Source organism: Primulina eburnea, chromosome 2 (assembly GCF_022965805.1).
Source record: "Primulina eburnea isolate SZY01 chromosome 2, ASM2296580v1, whole genome shotgun sequence".
Taxonomy (NCBI): Eukaryota; Viridiplantae; Streptophyta; class Magnoliopsida; order Lamiales; family Gesneriaceae; genus Primulina; species Primulina eburnea.
In genome coordinates, this window is record NC_133102.1 from 45,541,170 (window position 1) to 45,559,691 (window position 18,522).

At 34.6% G+C, this 18,522-nt stretch overlaps 1 protein-coding gene across 1 annotated transcript; it reads left to right on the top strand.

Annotated features, from left to right (window-relative positions):
- Positions 1–8,534: 8,534 nt before the first annotated feature.
- On the top strand, positions 8,535–12,301 carry LOC140823664 (uncharacterized WD repeat-containing protein C18H10.05-like). Its single transcript, XM_073185117.1, has 8 exons — positions 8,535–9,165; positions 9,389–10,344; positions 10,434–10,524; positions 10,633–10,790; positions 10,881–10,932; positions 11,029–11,105; positions 11,194–11,287; positions 11,378–12,301. Exons 2-8 carry the CDS (start codon positions 9,430–9,432, stop codon positions 11,917–11,919), a joined length of 1,929 nt encoding a protein of 642 aa, XP_073041218.1. The 5' UTR covers positions 8,535–9,165; positions 9,389–9,429; the 3' UTR covers positions 11,920–12,301.
- The last annotated feature ends 6,221 nt before the right edge of the window (positions 12,302–18,522 follow it).

An 18,522-nucleotide genomic window follows, 5' to 3' on the forward strand; every position in this document is an offset into this window, starting at 1 on the left:
TTAATAACATATCTTTTACTCGTATTAAGAAAAAAAATAAAAGATTATCCGATTTCCTTATTTCCTCGAAAAAACATTAATATCGAGCAACACATAATTTTTTATTTTCAGACAATTTAATTTATTTTCTAAAAAAAATAAGATATATTTGTATTCATTTTATTTGATTGATAAGAATCATTCTATGCACGTTTTGTGTGTCTAGTTATCATTTGAATAACAAGGATGGATGTAATTATATTAAATATGTGATTTGCATAAATACCCGCCAATAACTTTTAAAGATCGTGATTTTGGCTACTAGCGGATCGTGAGATACATGATGTATATATTGTTGGATTGTTAGAATGTGTTTTGGTAATTAAAAAATAGTAGGTCTCTTGTGAGTCTCATGAATCTTTATCTGTGAGACGAGTCAACTCTACCAATATTCACAATAAAAAGTAATATTCTTATCATAAAAGTAATACTTTTTCATGGATGACCCAAATAAGATATATATCTCATAAAATACGACCCGTGAGACCGTCTCATTTAAGTTTTTGTCATTATAAAAAGGCTTCACCACCCGTTAGTAAATAGAGTTTGACTTTAACAAACAGTGTAAATAAGAGTAGGCTTAGATGGAAGAATTAAGAGCCGCTAATTTCAAATTCATTTGGTTTATCAGATTAGTTATCGTTGAATGAATTTGAATCCATGTAGATATAATGTTAATTATAATCGATTTAAAATATATACAAGATGAATGTTGGTTTAATTATTTTTTAGTTCTCAATTTAGACTCAAGGTTCCCGGACATCATCGCACATTGTCGTCACTTAAGCGCACCCCCAAAAAAACTTATAATCCTGGATCTGTCCTTGCATGTATTGAAAATTATAACTTTCTAGTAGGTTTGAAACTCATATCACAAAACTAACACAAAAGACGATCTCGCGTGGGTTTTCGTGTGTTATCAAATCTCAACCTTAGTCATATATATTTCGAATTCTGACAATTTTAGTATTTTCCATTGAGAATATTGATGTAACATTACCCAAAATCAACAGCACATCACATAAGTACTGGAATTGCCAAAAAAATGTATTGAAATTGAAATTTCATAACATATATGACCAAAATTGCCAAAAGACAAACATACATAAACAAAAATGAAAATTTTTCTTATTTTAATTCAACTTGTGACTAATATTCATGTAAAACTACTCTATAACTACTGATTTTTTTTATGCATCGATAAAATATCTACAAATCCATTATAATAACTAAATATATAGTAAACGACATCAGTAATTTAATAATGATATTTCTTCATGCCATGAAATCGAAAGCAAAAAATCTATGCATAAGAGAATTAAATAAAATATAACCTAGCCGAGTCTATTTTTTGTTTTTAAAGAAAAACAACTACACAAAAATTTCCCAATACACAAAACATAAAGATCACGTCTTTATTTCTATCTCGTCGTTCTCTTATTGTAATCGTTAAATTAAAAAGAAAACACACAAAAAAGACGAATATATAAGATTTATAGATACAAAAGTTCATATGAGACATTTTCACTAGTTAGTTTTGTGAGACAGATCTTCGACTCAACCCTATATATGAAAAAAATATTATTTTTAATATTTTTCACTGCAAATATGTTCTGAATCGACTCATCTCACTAATATAAATTAGTGAAACCATTTCACATGAGATCTACTTCTATTTTGTCGTCATATACCACAAATAGTATTAAAAATAATTACATTCTCAATGCTTATATCACAGATCCAATAAAATAATTCCAACATGTTTTAGGGTTTAGAGTTTATGATACAATACATTAATGAAAAACAATTCTCATATAAATATACACGATAAATATGTAACTGTTAGGACCAATAAAATCCGAATATCTCCACATTGGTATGATATTGTCTACTTTGAGTTTTAACCCTCATGGTTAGGGATGACAACTTTCCCCACGGGTTTAGGGCCCCGTGGGAAAAACCCGAAACAGGGATGGGGATCCCCGATTTTTTCGGGTTTGGGGATTTTTCAAATCCCCGATGTAATTCGGAGCGGGTATGAGATTACTATCCTCATCCCCGAAATCCTCGAACTCGTCCCGAAAATAATATCAATAATAAAATAATAGTATTATTGATATTAATAATATAATAATAAAATTATTTTTTAAAATATTAATAATCTTATTATTGTTAATATTGATATTGATATTAATATTAATATTACCTCTAATAATAATAGATAATAATAACTTCTGGTTTAAGAAAATGTCCGAATTCATCGTCGTCTTGACATATTAATAGTTTTGAAACGAGGATGGGGACGGGGATGGGAAGTTGATCCCCGAACCTGAAAAAGCGGGGATCGGGGCAGGGATGAGGGTGGAGATGGAATTCGGAGATGGGGATGGTAATGGCAACCCCGCCCCCGCCCCGGTCATTGCCATCCCTACTCATGGTTTTGCTTTTGGAACCACCCACAAGACGTCATACCAATGGAGATATCATTCCATCTTTATTAACCCATGATCTTTCTCTAAATCTTCCAATGTGGGACTTTGGTTGCATCCCAACAGTATTATATCTAAATTATATATATATATATATATGTATGTATGTATGTATATATATGTGGTACGTGACCTCGATCGTGTAGTTACAAAACTATCGACATATAGAGGGGACATTGTGAACTGTGAAGTCTGCATGAAAAGGTTGTTTGAAGTTCCCAAGAGATTATATATTTTATGTTATCAGAACTGAAAAAGTATGATTTTGTTTGTATTTCATTCAAATGATATATATTCGTTATATATATATATATATATATATATATATATATATATATATATATATATATATATATATATATATATATATATATATATTCGTTGAAACACCTTTATGGTTTTAATGAGAAGAAATCAAGAAAAGATATGTTCCCATATGCGCCTCCACCATCGTATATTTCTCGGCCCTCGTGAATGCCTTTACAACTTAGTTATCCACACAAACAATTTATGTCTCATTGTTTGCCTTCCTCGACCGGAAGATCCAATGTGAACGTGTGAGAGGGATTGGATAAACTTTCGAAAAGTTCGAAACATCTCATAATTTTATGGAAAAAAAAGTACGAATAATTTCATCATAGCCACTCAATCCAACGCAAAGCGTATCGAATTTTCGAGAATCTGTAACTTAAACTCGAATACTCAACAAGAGATTCAAACCCGATCCATATTCGAGTATACGATACATTGAAGATGGAAGTTAAAACCTAGTAATAACTAGATTGATATATTATCAGAGTGTAGCTCAAATACAATGCGCCATTAACTATTAGTTTTCAAATACGTACAAATCTTCAACCAAAAAATCAACTCGATTTTAATTATTTTAATGAAAAAATCCAATTTTTTTAAAAGGAATCGAAAGTGGAACGACGTGGAATAATGTAAACAATATATGGTTCCCTTCGAAATACGTCCAAATTAAATGTAACCTACATATACAGATTGTATGGTATAGTATAAAAAAGAAAGATCACGATTCCTATTAAATTATAGTAAAATACAGCTGTGCCAAAAAGGCAACTTTCATCTCTTTGTGCCCATCAACAAATACTCCGATTTAAGGTTTTTTGGATTTAAAAATGAAAAAATTCATGTGCGACGGTTTCACGGGTCGTATTTGTAAGACGAGTCTTTTATTTGGGTCATCCATGAAAAAATATTACTTTTAACGCTAAGAGTATTACTTTTTATTGTGAATATAGATATGGTTGACCTGTCTCACAGATTAGAATCTGTGAGACGATTCACTCTTAAAAAAGTATGGGAAAATAGAGATATATTATTATGTAAATGGGATTTTTTTTACGAAATAGTAATTAATGTATTTTGACAACAAATTTTTTTTTAGTAAATTTATATTTAAAAACAATAAGAAATATCTCACAAAATAAATGAAAATACAAAACAATAAGAAATATCTCACAAAAATAAATGAAAATACAAGTGGAAATTAATCGTCTTTTTGTATTAGTTGAAGGATGGGGCCGGGAAATCAAGATTGAGCTGGGCAGAGATATGCTTCGTAGAACAACTACAAAACCCGAGTAAATATCTAAAAAGTGTTGGGTTTTTTTTTAGAATAATACTTTATAAATATTATAAAATTTAAAAAAATCATATCCATATGTTTTATATAATATAAAAATAAAGGTATCCCACACCAAATATATATATATATATATATATATATATATATATATATATATATATATATAGACGTGTAGCCCTTATATTTTCTCATTCCAATGCATGTGTCGATTCAAGAATCGGGCAAGCCATAATCGGGTGAGGTTAGTTCAAATTCCAACACTTTTTAATTGGTTTTCAATGGAAATTTTTATGTGTGTGCTTGTATTAATGGATTTGATTTCTTCATCGGTTCATGCATTTGAGTACATGAACCGATGAACGTATTTTTATTCCGATATCTACATATTTTTGTTTAGAGTTAATACTTACGTGTTTAGAGCTTTAACTGCATCAAATCGTTGAGCTGAGTTGCGATACAGTCTCATGAGTCAATTTTGTGATATAGATATCTTATTTAGATTATTAATGAAAAATATTACTTATTATTATAAATACGGACATAGTTAACTCATCTAATGCTTAAAGATCTGTGACTAAATCTCACATGATACCTACGAAATCTTAAAGTAACATAAAAAAAATGATATTTCTTTCACGACTTCTCACTACATTAATATTAATTTCCTTTCTTTTTACTCTCCACACTTATGTGACAATTGGACCACCAATAAATTAATTAAATAAATCCATTGAAAACGCAAATAATTTATTTTTAAAAAGGCAATAAATAATTTCAGACAGAATCAGAATCAAAATTTGGTTGCCCGGTCACATACTATATATTACGTTTCATAGTATTTTGGAGAAGGAGAAGAAGAGTACAACTAATAATTTTTTAAAAAATATATAATTACTAAATAAATATAATTAAAAGTCAAAATTTATTTCCACACATTCTATAAGTGAAAAAAAATAATTAAATAATTTTTTTAAAAAAATTGTTATGTAATTTTAACAAAAAAATAGTTAATTCGGTGGTAAATATATATTTAATTGTTTTACTTCTCTCACTTTCAAGCTTTAATGAATCTGTAATCTTTCCTGGACCACTCTATTTTATTCTCCAATTTCCAATGTAATTTTATATTTGTCAAATCGTGACCCATTTTTAAATATGACGAGTAAGATCATATAAAATATTTTAGATATAAAATTAATAATTTTTAAAATTATATCTAATTTTAAAAAATATTACAAATGGCAATTTCTTTAATTAAAATATTTAAAGGCAATTTAACTTGTTGCCTAATGACATAGGGACAACTAATTCGCCATGCCCAGTTGATAATTATATTACAATTAATTAATTAATAAAAAGGTACTATTAGATTTGGTAGTTGGTACGTCCTTATAACTTGGAAAGGATAACTATTACATTCCATTTTCTTTTAATTTTATTTAATATTTTTATCCGAAAATAATAATTTAATATATAGTTAATTAATTAATTAATTGTTCTTTTTTAAAAAAACACGTGGTTTACAGGTTGTCTCAGGGAATTAGTCAAATAGAAGTATTCGTATTTAAATTGTTCACCGTGTTGTGTGTTTTATTTTTAAAAATACCATTTATTTTGTTCGAAATCTTGTATATTTTTATTTTTGTGTATAATTGAAAAATATAAATTCTTAGTGGAATGCATTTATCGAAATCTCGAAGTATATTAATGATAATATAAAAATTTAAGTGAGATCGTTCATTTTTATGAGACATATCTTTTATCAACCTGATTCATAGAAAATAATAATTTTAATACCCAAGTTAGTAATTTTCTCTAAATAATGATCAGATTGACTAATGTCATGAAAATAGATATATGATACCGTCTTATAATAAATCTACTCAATAATAAATGAGTTTTAATTTATAAATAATAAATAAGTTTTTCGTTTCGAAGTGTGAAATAATTTGGAAAAAATGATGTTGTCCACCCACAAAGAATCACGAGCCTTATCCTCTCTATAAAATGAAGATATATCACACTAAGCAAGAATTTATTGAACTTTTGGAGACTTGCAATGGATTTGAAGATATGTGGGGCTTCAATTGTGACATTTAAATGTACAATTTTCAACTATATATGTTCTCTTGATAAGATAATGTTTACATCACAAACTTTACATGCTAATCATAATCAAAGTACCAACGTCAAATCGCAAAATCTCGTCATGAATAATATGTTTTTTGCGAGAGGATCTCAAAGATCTTTATATGTTAAACGGGTCAACTATGTACATATTATCATAATAAACAATATTTTTAGTATTAAAAGTAATAATTTTCAATGAGAGATCCAAATAAAAGATCTGTTTCACAAAATTGACTTTTGAGTATAAATATGTGAGATAGTATGGTACGAGATTTAGTCATTGATTATTATTTAATGGTTTAATTTATTTAAAAAGCATTGACATAAATGTGTGCATCAAATATAATTGTACATCAATCTCTGTGTAGTGTTTAAATTTCTGCAAAAGAAAAAAAGTAATAAAGGGTTGGGGTATGTGAAAGCTATATATGATCCTAAGTGGTAAAATTAAATTCCCACTTTCCTATTGTCATATCAAGCTGTTGTACTATCCTATCATTATTACCATTGATAGGTATATATGCATTGCATGTAAATTATTTATTATATATTAATACATACATTCATAATAAATTTTTTATTTTCTCAAAAAATTAATAATACAATAACAATTTTTTTATCTCAGAGAAAAAAAACCTTGAGACAAGATTATATTAAAATTAAGGCAAAAAATTGTGTGAGACGGTCTCATGAGTCATATTTTGTGAAACGGATCTCTTATCGGGTCATCAAGTGAAAAATATTGCATTTTATGCTAAGAGTATTACTTTTGTTGTAAATATCGATAGTGTTGACTCGTATAAAGAGATAAAAATCCGAGAGACCACCTACTCTAAAATTAAATAATTCAAAGATGATTTTTTGGTAGAATAAATTTTGTGATTTTAAAAAACTTTAGGGCCTTTTATAAAGGTTAAATGATTATTTTGTGAAACAAATCATCATACTAAAATAGTTACTCGATATAATTTATTTATTGCGATTTGGTAGAGATTAAAGAAATCAAGTAAATGCGTGAAAATAGAAAAAAAAAATATAAATCCACAATTAAATTATTTACTTGCAATGGGATTTCCACATGTGTGCATTCATGTCTCCTTGATCTCCCTGTTACACGCCAATAATAATGGGTAATAATATTAAGCATCAAATTAAATAAACCCGTCAATAAAGATTTATGAAAATTAAAATTTTAATTATTAAAATTGGACTCATAATTAGTTTAAGAATTATAATTACACGATTATCTGTAAAATATAATAAATTAGAGCATGATCTAAAATGTAATCATGAATTTTTTAATTTTAATTTAAATTTTTTATTACCTAAATGACATTATAACCAATACAAAATTCACATACTAAAATAATAAAGTTAGATTCGAGATGATCAACATGTCTAATATAACAGGATTTCTTATCCCGATTATTCTTCGTATTACGATAAGGAAATTTCTTTACTATTTTACGAAAAAAATTTGATTTTTAAATGTAAATATTATTATACACACACAAAATAAGAAAAATGTTGAGTGTATGCACTCATGCTTACATTTTGTATTATAAATTACAAAAAAATACATTTAAACTCGATCAAATCTCTTTTATTTTTCACAAAAACTCTTCGTATTTTCAATAAGGATCAATTTTTTAGACATATATTTTAGACAAAAATTTGTATGAGACGATCTCACGGGTCGTATTTTGTGAAACAGATATCTTATTTGGGTCATTCTTGAAAAAATATTATTTTTTATGCTAAGAGTATTATTTTTTTTTATTGTGAATATCAGTTGGATTTACCCGTCTCACATATAAAGATTCGTGAGACCATCTAACAAGAGATCTACTTTATATTTTATTTGGGTCATTGATGAAAAATGATTATTTTTATGTAAAATAATATTATTTATTATTGTAAATACGAAAAATTGACTCGTCTCACAAAAAATTATGAGATCGTCACATAAAAACCTACATGTATCAATCTAAATATGCATATAACATGACTCTCGGTTAAATATCAAAACAATATTGTTTCTCTATGTGTTAAGAGACAATGGTTGTTGGGATGAATACAGACACAACAACCTCACCGCCCCCTGTGTTGAATCCATCCACGCCCATGCCTACTCTAAAATACCACTCCGTATAATTCCCATTATTATTATTGTGTGATAATCTTTAAACCACCAATAATTAAGCAGAGAATATCAAATCCCATTGCTTTAAAAAGGTAATCTTTGCACAAATATGATGCTGCATGCGATATATCCGGCTCTCTATTCTTGTCCAAAAGTCAAATCCCATTCTTGTTTAAAAAGGAAAAAAATATTGGGTCGCTACTATTTTAGATAAATAAATTATCGCAAATCTTGTGAAAAGTGAGTTTTATTTTTCCCCTCATTTCTTCTGTACTGCAGTGTTTATTTTTATCAGCTTGTTGCTGAAGTGGTGTGAAGTCTTGGACTTTGTGTGGAAATTGACTTTGGATGGTGTTGTTTGGAGGTGTTGCCTTCTGAGGGTACAAAAAGGGAACGAGCTTTTGCAAAAAAAGAGCAGCAAATTGCAGGAGACACAAGCCTATACATACATACAGATAAATGTGTATCTATATCTATCTGTACACATACACACTGTATAGGCATCTGTAATCGCCTGTTGCTATTCTGCGCTGCGCCGCTCGTGCACCGCCGAAATTCCCGAGAACCCATCTCTGAAATTCGCAGATCTCGTGACCCATTAATGAAGATCAAGATTTGGTTGGTTGTTTATCGTCGAGATTGATCCTTATTTAAACCAAAAGATGGGATTTTTTACCTTTGCTTCGGTTTCAAGGGAAGGAGGTTTTGTGATATAGTTGGGATTTGCTGTTCGCTTTGGAAGGGATTTTAAGGTACATTATAATAATTTCAAGTTTCAACCACTTGAGGACTCTGGGTTCTGGATTTACAATTGGAGTTACTGGCATTATTTTATATTTTTCTTGTGTTCTGGGATCGCAAATTATTTTGATTTATTCCTTCGTTTCACATCGTTCAGGGGGCAAAACTTTGTTAATTTTTCGGTAATATAAAAAGCTTGATTGTGTAGATTTTTTCTGTTGGAATCTGAAACAGGTACTGATATGAGATATCTACTGTTTTGATGTGGCATTCTGATGCAAAGTGCATTTCAAGAAATGCCGAGTGTCGGTGAAGGAGAAGAGGTTTTCTTTGACACCAAAGATCGATTGACGTGCGACGAGTTTTTCATTGTGAAAGAAGATTCGGTTTGTAGCCGTATGGAGTATGATATGTGGTTGAGCAAGCCACTTAGTGTCAAGGAAAGGAGGGAAAACTTTTTGAGCAAATTCTTTGAGGATCCAACTTATGGTGAGTTTGAAAGAATGGATATAGAAAGGGCTGCGGAATCTAGTGCATCATCTAGTGCCAGTGTGGATGAAACTTTTCTATGTGAAAGACGGCAATCTAATAGCGAAGCACGGAGTTCGGTTGATTATTCGGATCAGGATTGGCTGGATGAAATATGCATCAATCCGGAGCCAGAGATTGAAGAAAGTCTTGAAAATGGTCGGGTCTCTGCAGGTGAAAGCCTCGACTCGGACAAGAAAAACAAGAACGTGGTTCGATGGTGGAAACACTTGGTGGAGAAGATGAAAAGGCAAAGATCCCATATCCCAACTTCCAACATGGGGAAGATGGCTCGAGTGAGGATAGAACAGAATAGGAAGAAGTATATGGAATGTTCCGCAGTCTATACCGGACAACAGATCAATGCTCATAATGGCCTTATTTGGACTATGAAGTTTAGTTCCGATGGTCAATTTCTTGCAAGTGGTGGTGAAGATGGGGTCATCTGCATATGGCGTGTGAGCACGGTGGATTCCTCTTGCAAGACTATGAAATGCGATTTTGGCCGCCAAGGATCCGTAGATAAGTCCGGTCATAAAAAAAACATAGTGTGCCACACTCCTGTCATCCCTGAAAAGATATTCCATATCGAGGAAGAGCCATTGCACAAGTTGAAGGGACATTCTGGCGAAATTTTGGACCTTGCATGGTCCTCTTCTAATGTTAGTCGATTTACCTAAACTTAAGCTACAGTTATCCCATCTAACCGTTTATATATTCCTGAATTCTGAAGTGGATTTTTTTGTTGTAGCATCTTCTATCAGCATCCACAGACAAAACCGTGCGTTTATGGCAAGTAGGATCGGACAAATGCCTTGGTGTTTTCCATCACTGCAACTATGGTTAGCATCAGAAAACTTACCGTTGATTTCTTTGGCATTTGAAATGTTTTGTGTTCTTCACAAAATAAAAAAGAAACTAAACTTATCTTGGTTTGCTGGTGGCTTCAGTTACGTGTGTTCAATTCAATCCTGTGGACGAGAACTACTTCATCAGTGGCTCCATTGATGGTAAAGTTCGAATTTGGGGAGTCCACAAGAAGAGAGTAGAGGACTGGGCGAACATTCGAGATTTAGTTACAGCAGTATGCTACCAGCCAAATGGAAAAGTATGATTTACAATGATATTTTTGTTGAGTTGAAATTGATTCGACCAAATATGAAGTTTCCTAATATCTTTCCCTTTCAAATAATCCCAGGGTTTTGTCGTTGGTTCTGTTTCCGGCACTTGTCGTTTCTTTGAAAGATCAGGTACACATTTCTTCCCTGCTAATAGATTTTTGTATAATGTTAGCATATGCTGTAACGAGAGTTTAAAGATTTTAAACCCGATTTTATGTTTTACAGAAGGCGAACAACTGTTAAAAGCAATGATAAAATTTCGGGGAAAGAAGTCATCTGGCAACAAAATTACTGGAATTCAGGTATATCACGTTCCCAAACCGCTGAAATTGTAGCATTTTATTCTTGTCAAACGTCGATGAAGTCTAAACATATTTTTTTCTCTTCCAGTTTCTCAAGGACAATACTCGAAGGGTGATGATAACCTCCGAGGATTCGAAAATCCGAGTACTTGATGGGCTAGAGGTTGTCCGCAAATACAGAGGTGCACAAATGAATTGATTCTATTTCTTGAAACAATACCAGTCAAGATTTGTAACCTTACCTTTCTGAGCCTGTTTTCCACAAACAACAGGTCTGGCAAAATCAGGTTGTCAAATGTCGGCTTCGTTTACTTCAAACGGAAGGCACATTGTATCAGTCGGGGACAATTCTCGTGTTTACCTGTGGAACTACGATGATCCATCTATCCAAAAAATAAAACACACCAAATCTATACGTTCTTGCGAGCATTTGTTCATCGAGGGTGTGTCAGTAGCCATACCTTGGAAAGATTTAGATACGGACTGCAATATGTTTCCGTTGCACAACTGTCTAGAGGCCTCACCAAGGTCCTGGGATTTGGAACGCTTCTCCCTAGCGAACTGGTTTTCAATGGACAGTTCATCTAGGGGTTCTGTAACATGGCCGGAAGAGAAACTTCCTTTATGGGATTCACTATCTTCAGAAAATGAATGTCATCCCTGTAAAGAATGTGGTGATCATCTTCATCAAAAACTGCTGCACAATAACAACTCCAGGATTGTATCAGCAACATGGGGCCTCGTGTTCGTGACTGCAGGTTGGGACGGAACAATCAGAACGTTTCATAATTATGGATTGCCTGTTCAAAATTAGAATGTCAGGTTACGTAAATTGTTCGCTCGACGGAGTTGTAACACAGCAGAAGTGGCTGCATTCAAGCTTCAAAAGCACACGTCTGTTTTCCATGATGGAAAGTTGTTGGAATAGACGCCTGAGTTTGGTTTCTATTTCAGCAAGAATTTCAAGAATCTTGGCTCATTCAAGGCCAAAGTAATCTGTTAGGCTTAGTTTAGGTCAGCAACAAACTATTTTATGTGGTTCATTTCATTGGTTCAACATATCACAGAGTTTTTCGATTGTAAGTTGCATCATTTGCAGAAATGACACTTACCCTGTTAAAGTTAACAAGCAGATTAAAATAGTTCTTGGTTTGTTGTACAAGCACTGATATAATAACCATTGAGAAAATGAGCATCAGCGGACATTTTTCCAGTCTTCTATACTTCGCATTTTGAGCAAGAACACATCAGAATCAGATTAATAATCCATGCATATATGGCAAAGTTCAAGCCGGTTGATGAAATGCTACTCTTAAGAGTTAGCTTCAGGATGCATCCAATGGTTCACATCTATATTAAATAAATATATCCAAAATATCATGACAAAATATTATTTAAAAAAAATATTGCACGTTTCTTGGAAATAATTCTGCGCTTATAAGTTGACATTTGACAAACAATCTTGTGATATCGCTTTTTCATCTCAAGGCACTGAAAAACATTGAAGAAGAATAATGCTACAAAGTTGATCATCTTCTGTGTTTTGATCCCGTCCCTGCTCTGGGAATTTTTCTGTCAATTCAAGCAAAGTACATTTGGACTTGTATCTCAGGAAAATATACTCTATTTTGTTCTCTCGTTCTTGACTTACTGAGTACAAATTATTGGTCCATTGTTTCTAAAGTTTATGGATACCAGAAAACGAATATTTGTTTGAGAAAAATGTTACCAGGGAATCCTTGTACCCTGAATGAATTGACGAAGAACAAGAATTGGATGTTCCCAATTGCCCTTCTTGTAATATGTCAATATTTCAGTTGGAGTCATAGTCCCTTCAACGTAAACCCACCCATTTTTTAAATGACAATGATGCTTCTCTCTTCTTCAACTGAGATTTAGTCTGGAATTGTGGTGTTTTGCCTTTTATGGTACTTCAAGAAAAAAGTGCGATATTTGTATTTGTGTACAACTGTTGGTCCCACGTGCGGAATTTGAGATAATAAAACCCGAAAATAAAGAATAAAATGGACACCGAGATTTACGTGGAAAACCCCTAAAAATTATTAGGGTAAAAACCACGGGCAAGATGAAAAGAATTTCCACTATAATATTTTGTGGTGTACAACTCACTCACTGTGTTTCCAAAGAGAACACACACTCTCTTAATACAGGAGAACAAAACACCTCACAAATATTATAGAACTAAGCACTCAAATGCTTATAAGATGAGAGAAAACTCGAAGAATGGATGATTTCCAAATGAAGGGGGGAGCTCTATTTATAGAGCCCCCTGACCGTGTGAAGACGCGTATAAAACGCGTCTTCCATCTTCTCACGCAACTTCCTAAGTCAGATAATGCCAACCACGTTTTCCTTATTTTTGTTGACTGGTCCCCCCTCCCATTATTTGCCGACATTTCTCCCACTTGGAGATTTGATTGAGAATCAAACACATCTCCACACATCCTTTCAATCTTGCCATTTCCTGCTGCTTACGTTTCCTCTAGGCCACTTGAGGATCTACACCACTCAAACTTATCAGTGTTCACTGGCTTGGTCAGAAAATCAGCTATGTTATCCTTCGTATGAATCTTCTGCATATCCACGCTTCCTTCTTCTACTACTTCCCGCACAAAATGAAATTGTACTCCAATGTGTTTCGTCCTGGAATGAAAGGCTGGATTCCTTGCAATGTGCAAGGCACTTTGACTGTCACAAAACAAAGGAACATTCTTTTGTTTGTGCCCGATCTCCTCCAACAACCTTTTAATCCATATTGCCTCCTTGCAACCTTGAGTAGCTGCCATGTATTCTGCCTCTGTTGTAGATAACGCCACAACCGTCTGCAGTTTTGAAACCCAGCTTACTGCTCCCCCTGCAAGTGTAAACACATAACCAGTAGTAGATTTCCTCTTATCAGGATCACCTGCATAATCTGAATCGACATAGCCCCTGAGTGTAAAATCCGATCCTCCATAACATAATGCAGCATTCGAGGTACCCTTAATGTATCTAAGGATCCTCTTAACAGTGCTCCAATGCTCTCGTCCAGGATTCGCCATATACCGACTAACTGCTCCCACTGCTTGAGCAATGTCCGGTCTTTTACATATCATGACGAACATCAAACTCCCCACTGCTGATGCATAATGTACTCGAGACATCTCCATCCTCTCTGCTTCACTGCTAGGACACATCTCGGAGGATAACTTGAAGTTAACAGGAAGAGGGGTCGATATTGGCTTACTATCTTGCATGTTGAAGCGTTGCAAGACTTTCTTCAAATAATTTTTCTGCGAAAGCCAAATCTTTCTGTTACTTCTATCTCGGTGAACTTGCATCCCTAGAATCTTGTTTGCTGGTCCCAAGTCCTTCATATCAAATTCCCTAGCCAACTGTGCCTTCAATCCTTGGACCTGATCTTTGTTGGGGCCTTCTACCAACATGTCGTCCACATACAACAGCAAAATGATATAATCATCACCAGACTTCTTGAAATAAGTACAAGGGTCTGCACTCAGTCTGTTGTATCCAAGGCTCATGATATAGGAATCAAATCTCTTGTACCAACACCTCGGCGCCTGTTTGAGACCGTACAGAGATTTCTTCAACCTGCAAACCAAGTTCTCTTTGCCTATTTCCGCAAAACCTTCTGGCTGGAGCATATAGATTTCTTCTTCAAGATCTCCATGAAGAAATGCAGTTTTCACATCTAGCTGTTCTAGATGTAGGTCAAACACCGCACACAATGCCAACACTACTCTGACTGTTGTAAGCCGAACCACAGGAGAAAATATCTCATTGAAGTCGATGCCTTCTTTCTGAGCATACCCTTTTACCACCAATCTAGCACGATACCGCTCCACTTGGTTATTGCCATCACGCTTGATCTTATAGACCCATCTGTTTCCAATGGCTTTCCTCCCTCGTGGTAGTGTAACAAGATCCCAAGTTTTATTCCTGTCTAATGCCTCCAACTCTTCTTGCATTGCTATCATCCATAAGGATACATCTGAGCTTTGAGTAGCCTCGTGGAAACTCGATGGCTCACCATCCTCTGATAATAGACAATATGCAATGTTGCTTTCAGTGACATAATCTGAAAGCCAACCTGGTGGTCTTCTGTCTCGAGTTGACTGCCTCACATTGGAAACCTCAGACTCAACATGTTCTTGTTCTTCGTGCTCTGGTAGTGCTTCACAAGAAACTTGACCTTCGTCTGTCTTATTTTCCACCTGAAAAATAGTAGTTTCTGAATTCTGTGTGCCTTTGTCTCCCTTTACTTTATCTTCCTCGAAGATAACATCCCTGCTGATGAAAAGCTTGTGAACAGTAGGATCCCACAAGCGAAACCCCTTAACTCCATCAGCATAGCCCAAGAAGATACATTTTCTGGATTTCGAATCCAACTTCGATCTTTCTTGCTCATTGTACAGAACGTACACCGGACTTCCAAATGTATGCAAATGAGAATAATCTGTCGGCTTCCCAGTCTATATCTCCATCGGAGTCTTCAGATCAATCGCCACTGAAGGAGAACGATTGATAATATAACAAGCGGTTTTGACTGCTTCTGCCCAAAATGACTTTTCTAGACCTGCAGTCCTCAACATAGCTCTTGTTTTGTCCAACAAGGTCCTGTTCATCCGCTCCGCCACTCCATTCTGTTGAGGTGTGTAAGCCGTCGTGAACTGTCTTTTGATGCCCTTATGTAGACAAAATGCATCAAACTCGTCACTGGTATATTCTCCTCCATTGTCAGTCCTCAGACACTTGATTTTATTTTCTGAATCAAGTTCAACCCGCGCTTTGAAATCTTTGAAGACCTGGAAAACATCTGATTTCTTCTTGATTGGATACACCCAACATCTCCTAGAGAAATCATCAATGAACGAGACAAAGTATCTCGCTCCTCCTAGGGATACAACCGGTGCTTGCCAAACATCCGAATGAATCAGCTCTAATATGCTTTTGCTCCTGGCAGTAGAAGTGCCAAACTTTAATCTGTGTTGTTTACTGGTAACACAGTGCTCACAAAAGGGTAGTGACACTTTTGTAAGTCCCGGCAGCAGCTTCCGTTCTGAGAGAATTTTCAACCCTCGTTCTGACATATGCCCGAGCTTTCTATGCCATAACACCGTTAATTCTTCTCTTGAATCAATTGATGCAACAGCTAGTTCTGCCTCTTTGTGTGTTTCTCCCAAAAGTACATACAGATTTGCAGCAACCTTTTCCGCCTTCATAACCACAAGCGCGCCCTTCACAATTTTCATGATCCCGTTCTCGATCCGAGTTTTGCACCCGATGTCATCCAATTGCCCCAAGGACAAAAGATTTTTCGTCAATCCTTTCACATGTCGTACCTCCTGTATGGTGCGAATGGTGCCATCAAACATTTTAATTTTGATAGTACCGACCCCAGCGATTTCCAAAGCATGATCATTTCCCATGAATACAGATCCTCCTGAGATTGGTTCATAATGTTCAAACCATTCTCTCCGAGACGTCATGTGCCACGTCGCTCCTGAATCCATAATCCATGTGTCACAAAATTTGTGTCTGCCTTCTGCAACAGTTGCCGCTTCGCTGAATAATATTTCACCACTTCCTGAAGTACTGGCCACATTTCCTTGAGAACTTTTATCGATACTCGTACACTCTTTCTTGAAGTGCCCTTTACCGCCACATTTAAAGCAGTAAATATTTTTCTTCTTACTTCTCGACTTTGATCTACCTCGCCTTTGGCTCCCACTGGAGTCACGGTCCATAAATCTTCCTCTTATCATTGGTAACGCCTCTGCCTGCTTCGAGGATACCAACCTATCTTCCTTATTCTTGCGCCGGCTTTCTTCTCCGAGAACCGCAGTTAAGACATCGTCGAATTTTAGAAAGCCCATAAGAATATTGTTGGTAATGTTGATGATAAGTTGATCATATGAATCTGGTAGACTTTGAAGTAGAAGCTCCGCACGTTCATTTTCCCCTATTTTATGCCCCATGGAAGTGAGTTGGGCAAATAGAGTATTTAGTGTGTTGATATGGTCGGTCATCGACGAAGATTCCGCCATCCGAAGAGTATAAAGCCTTCTCTTTAGGAAAATCATATTGTGTAGCGACTTGACCTCGTACATCTTTGTTAGAGTATCCCAGATAACTTTAGCTGTTTTTATCTCAGAGATACTTGACAAAACTTCGTCTGCTATAGCCAAGTGTAAATTGGCAACAGCGTTGTCATTCATCTCATTCCACTTTCCATCATCCGCAATCTCCACCGGTCTGTCTCCAATAGCCGCCAAGCAATTCTCCTTTCTTAAAACTGCTTGTATCTTTATTTTCCACAGCATAAAATTGCTTCCGTTGAACTTTGCTATCTCGTACCTTCCCGCCATTATGTCTACAACAATTTTAGTAGACCAGACAAAATAATCCCGCCTTAAATAAAAAATCTCAAAAAATCTTTTCTGATGTGGAAGATCAGTCTAGGCTGCAACCACAGAGCATACTCAGAATTTTAAGAAATTTTAAACCAAGGCTCTGATACCACTTGTTGGTCCCACGTGCGGAATTTGTGATAATAAAACCCGAAAATAAAGAATAAACTGGACACCGAGATTTACGTGGAAAACCCCTAAAAATTATTAGGGTAAAAACCACGGGCAAGATGAAAAGAATTCCACTATAATATTTTGTGGTGTACAACTCACTCACTGTGTTTCCAAAGAGAACACACACTCTCTTAATACTGGAGAACAAAACACCTCACAAATATTATAGAACTAAGCACTCAAATGCTTATAAGATGAGAGAAAACTCGAAGAAGGGATGATTTCCAAATGAAGGGAGGAGCTCTATTTATAGAGCCCCCTGACCGTGTGAAGACGCGTATAAAACGCGTCTTCCATCTTCTCACGCAACTTCCTAAGTCAGATAATGCCAACCACGTTTTCCTTATTTTTGTTGACTGGTCCCCCCTCCCATTATTTGCCGACAACAACCATATTTCCTTTCTCCATGATTTCCACTGCTTCATTTGCTCGAACAAAGAATCCACCTCTCACAACTGTGTAAAGTACAGCATCCAAGAGTTTCTCATCAAATCTCATTCCACTGGAAAATGCAAAAGCTTTCATCTCACCCCATAATTTGGTTACCTCAATATAGTTCCCACCTATAGCAGAATACCCAGTTACTAGGAATGGAAAGTCTGTCCATTGGGGGCATGTCCTAAACTCATCATCTTCTTCAGAGCCTTCTCGGCGTCTTGCATTGGCTGTTTCTTGCAGAAAAAGTGAATCAAATTATTCCATTCGTGAACTCCAGATTCCACCATCTACCCTTCCTTTATTTCCTGCAATAGCTTTCCCATTAAAGCAGTTTCTCTTATCTCCGTAGAACCTTTGACTAACTCATCAAATGT

What these genes read in the sequence shown, in the direction of transcription:
- LOC140823664 (XM_073185117.1), top strand. Translation starts at nt 9,430, where the DNA reads ATGCAAAGTGCATTTCAAGAAATGCCGAGTGTCGGTGAAGGAGAAGAG. An exon ending in GCTACCAGCCAAATGGAAAA is followed by an intron (nt 10,791 to 10,880) that starts GTATGATTTACA and finishes AAATAATCCCAG; the next exon opens with GGTTTTGTCGTTGGTTCTGT. An exon ending in TCGTTTCTTTGAAAGATCAG is followed by an intron (nt 10,933 to 11,028) that starts GTACACATTTCT and finishes TATGTTTTACAG; the next exon opens with AAGGCGAACAACTGTTAAAA.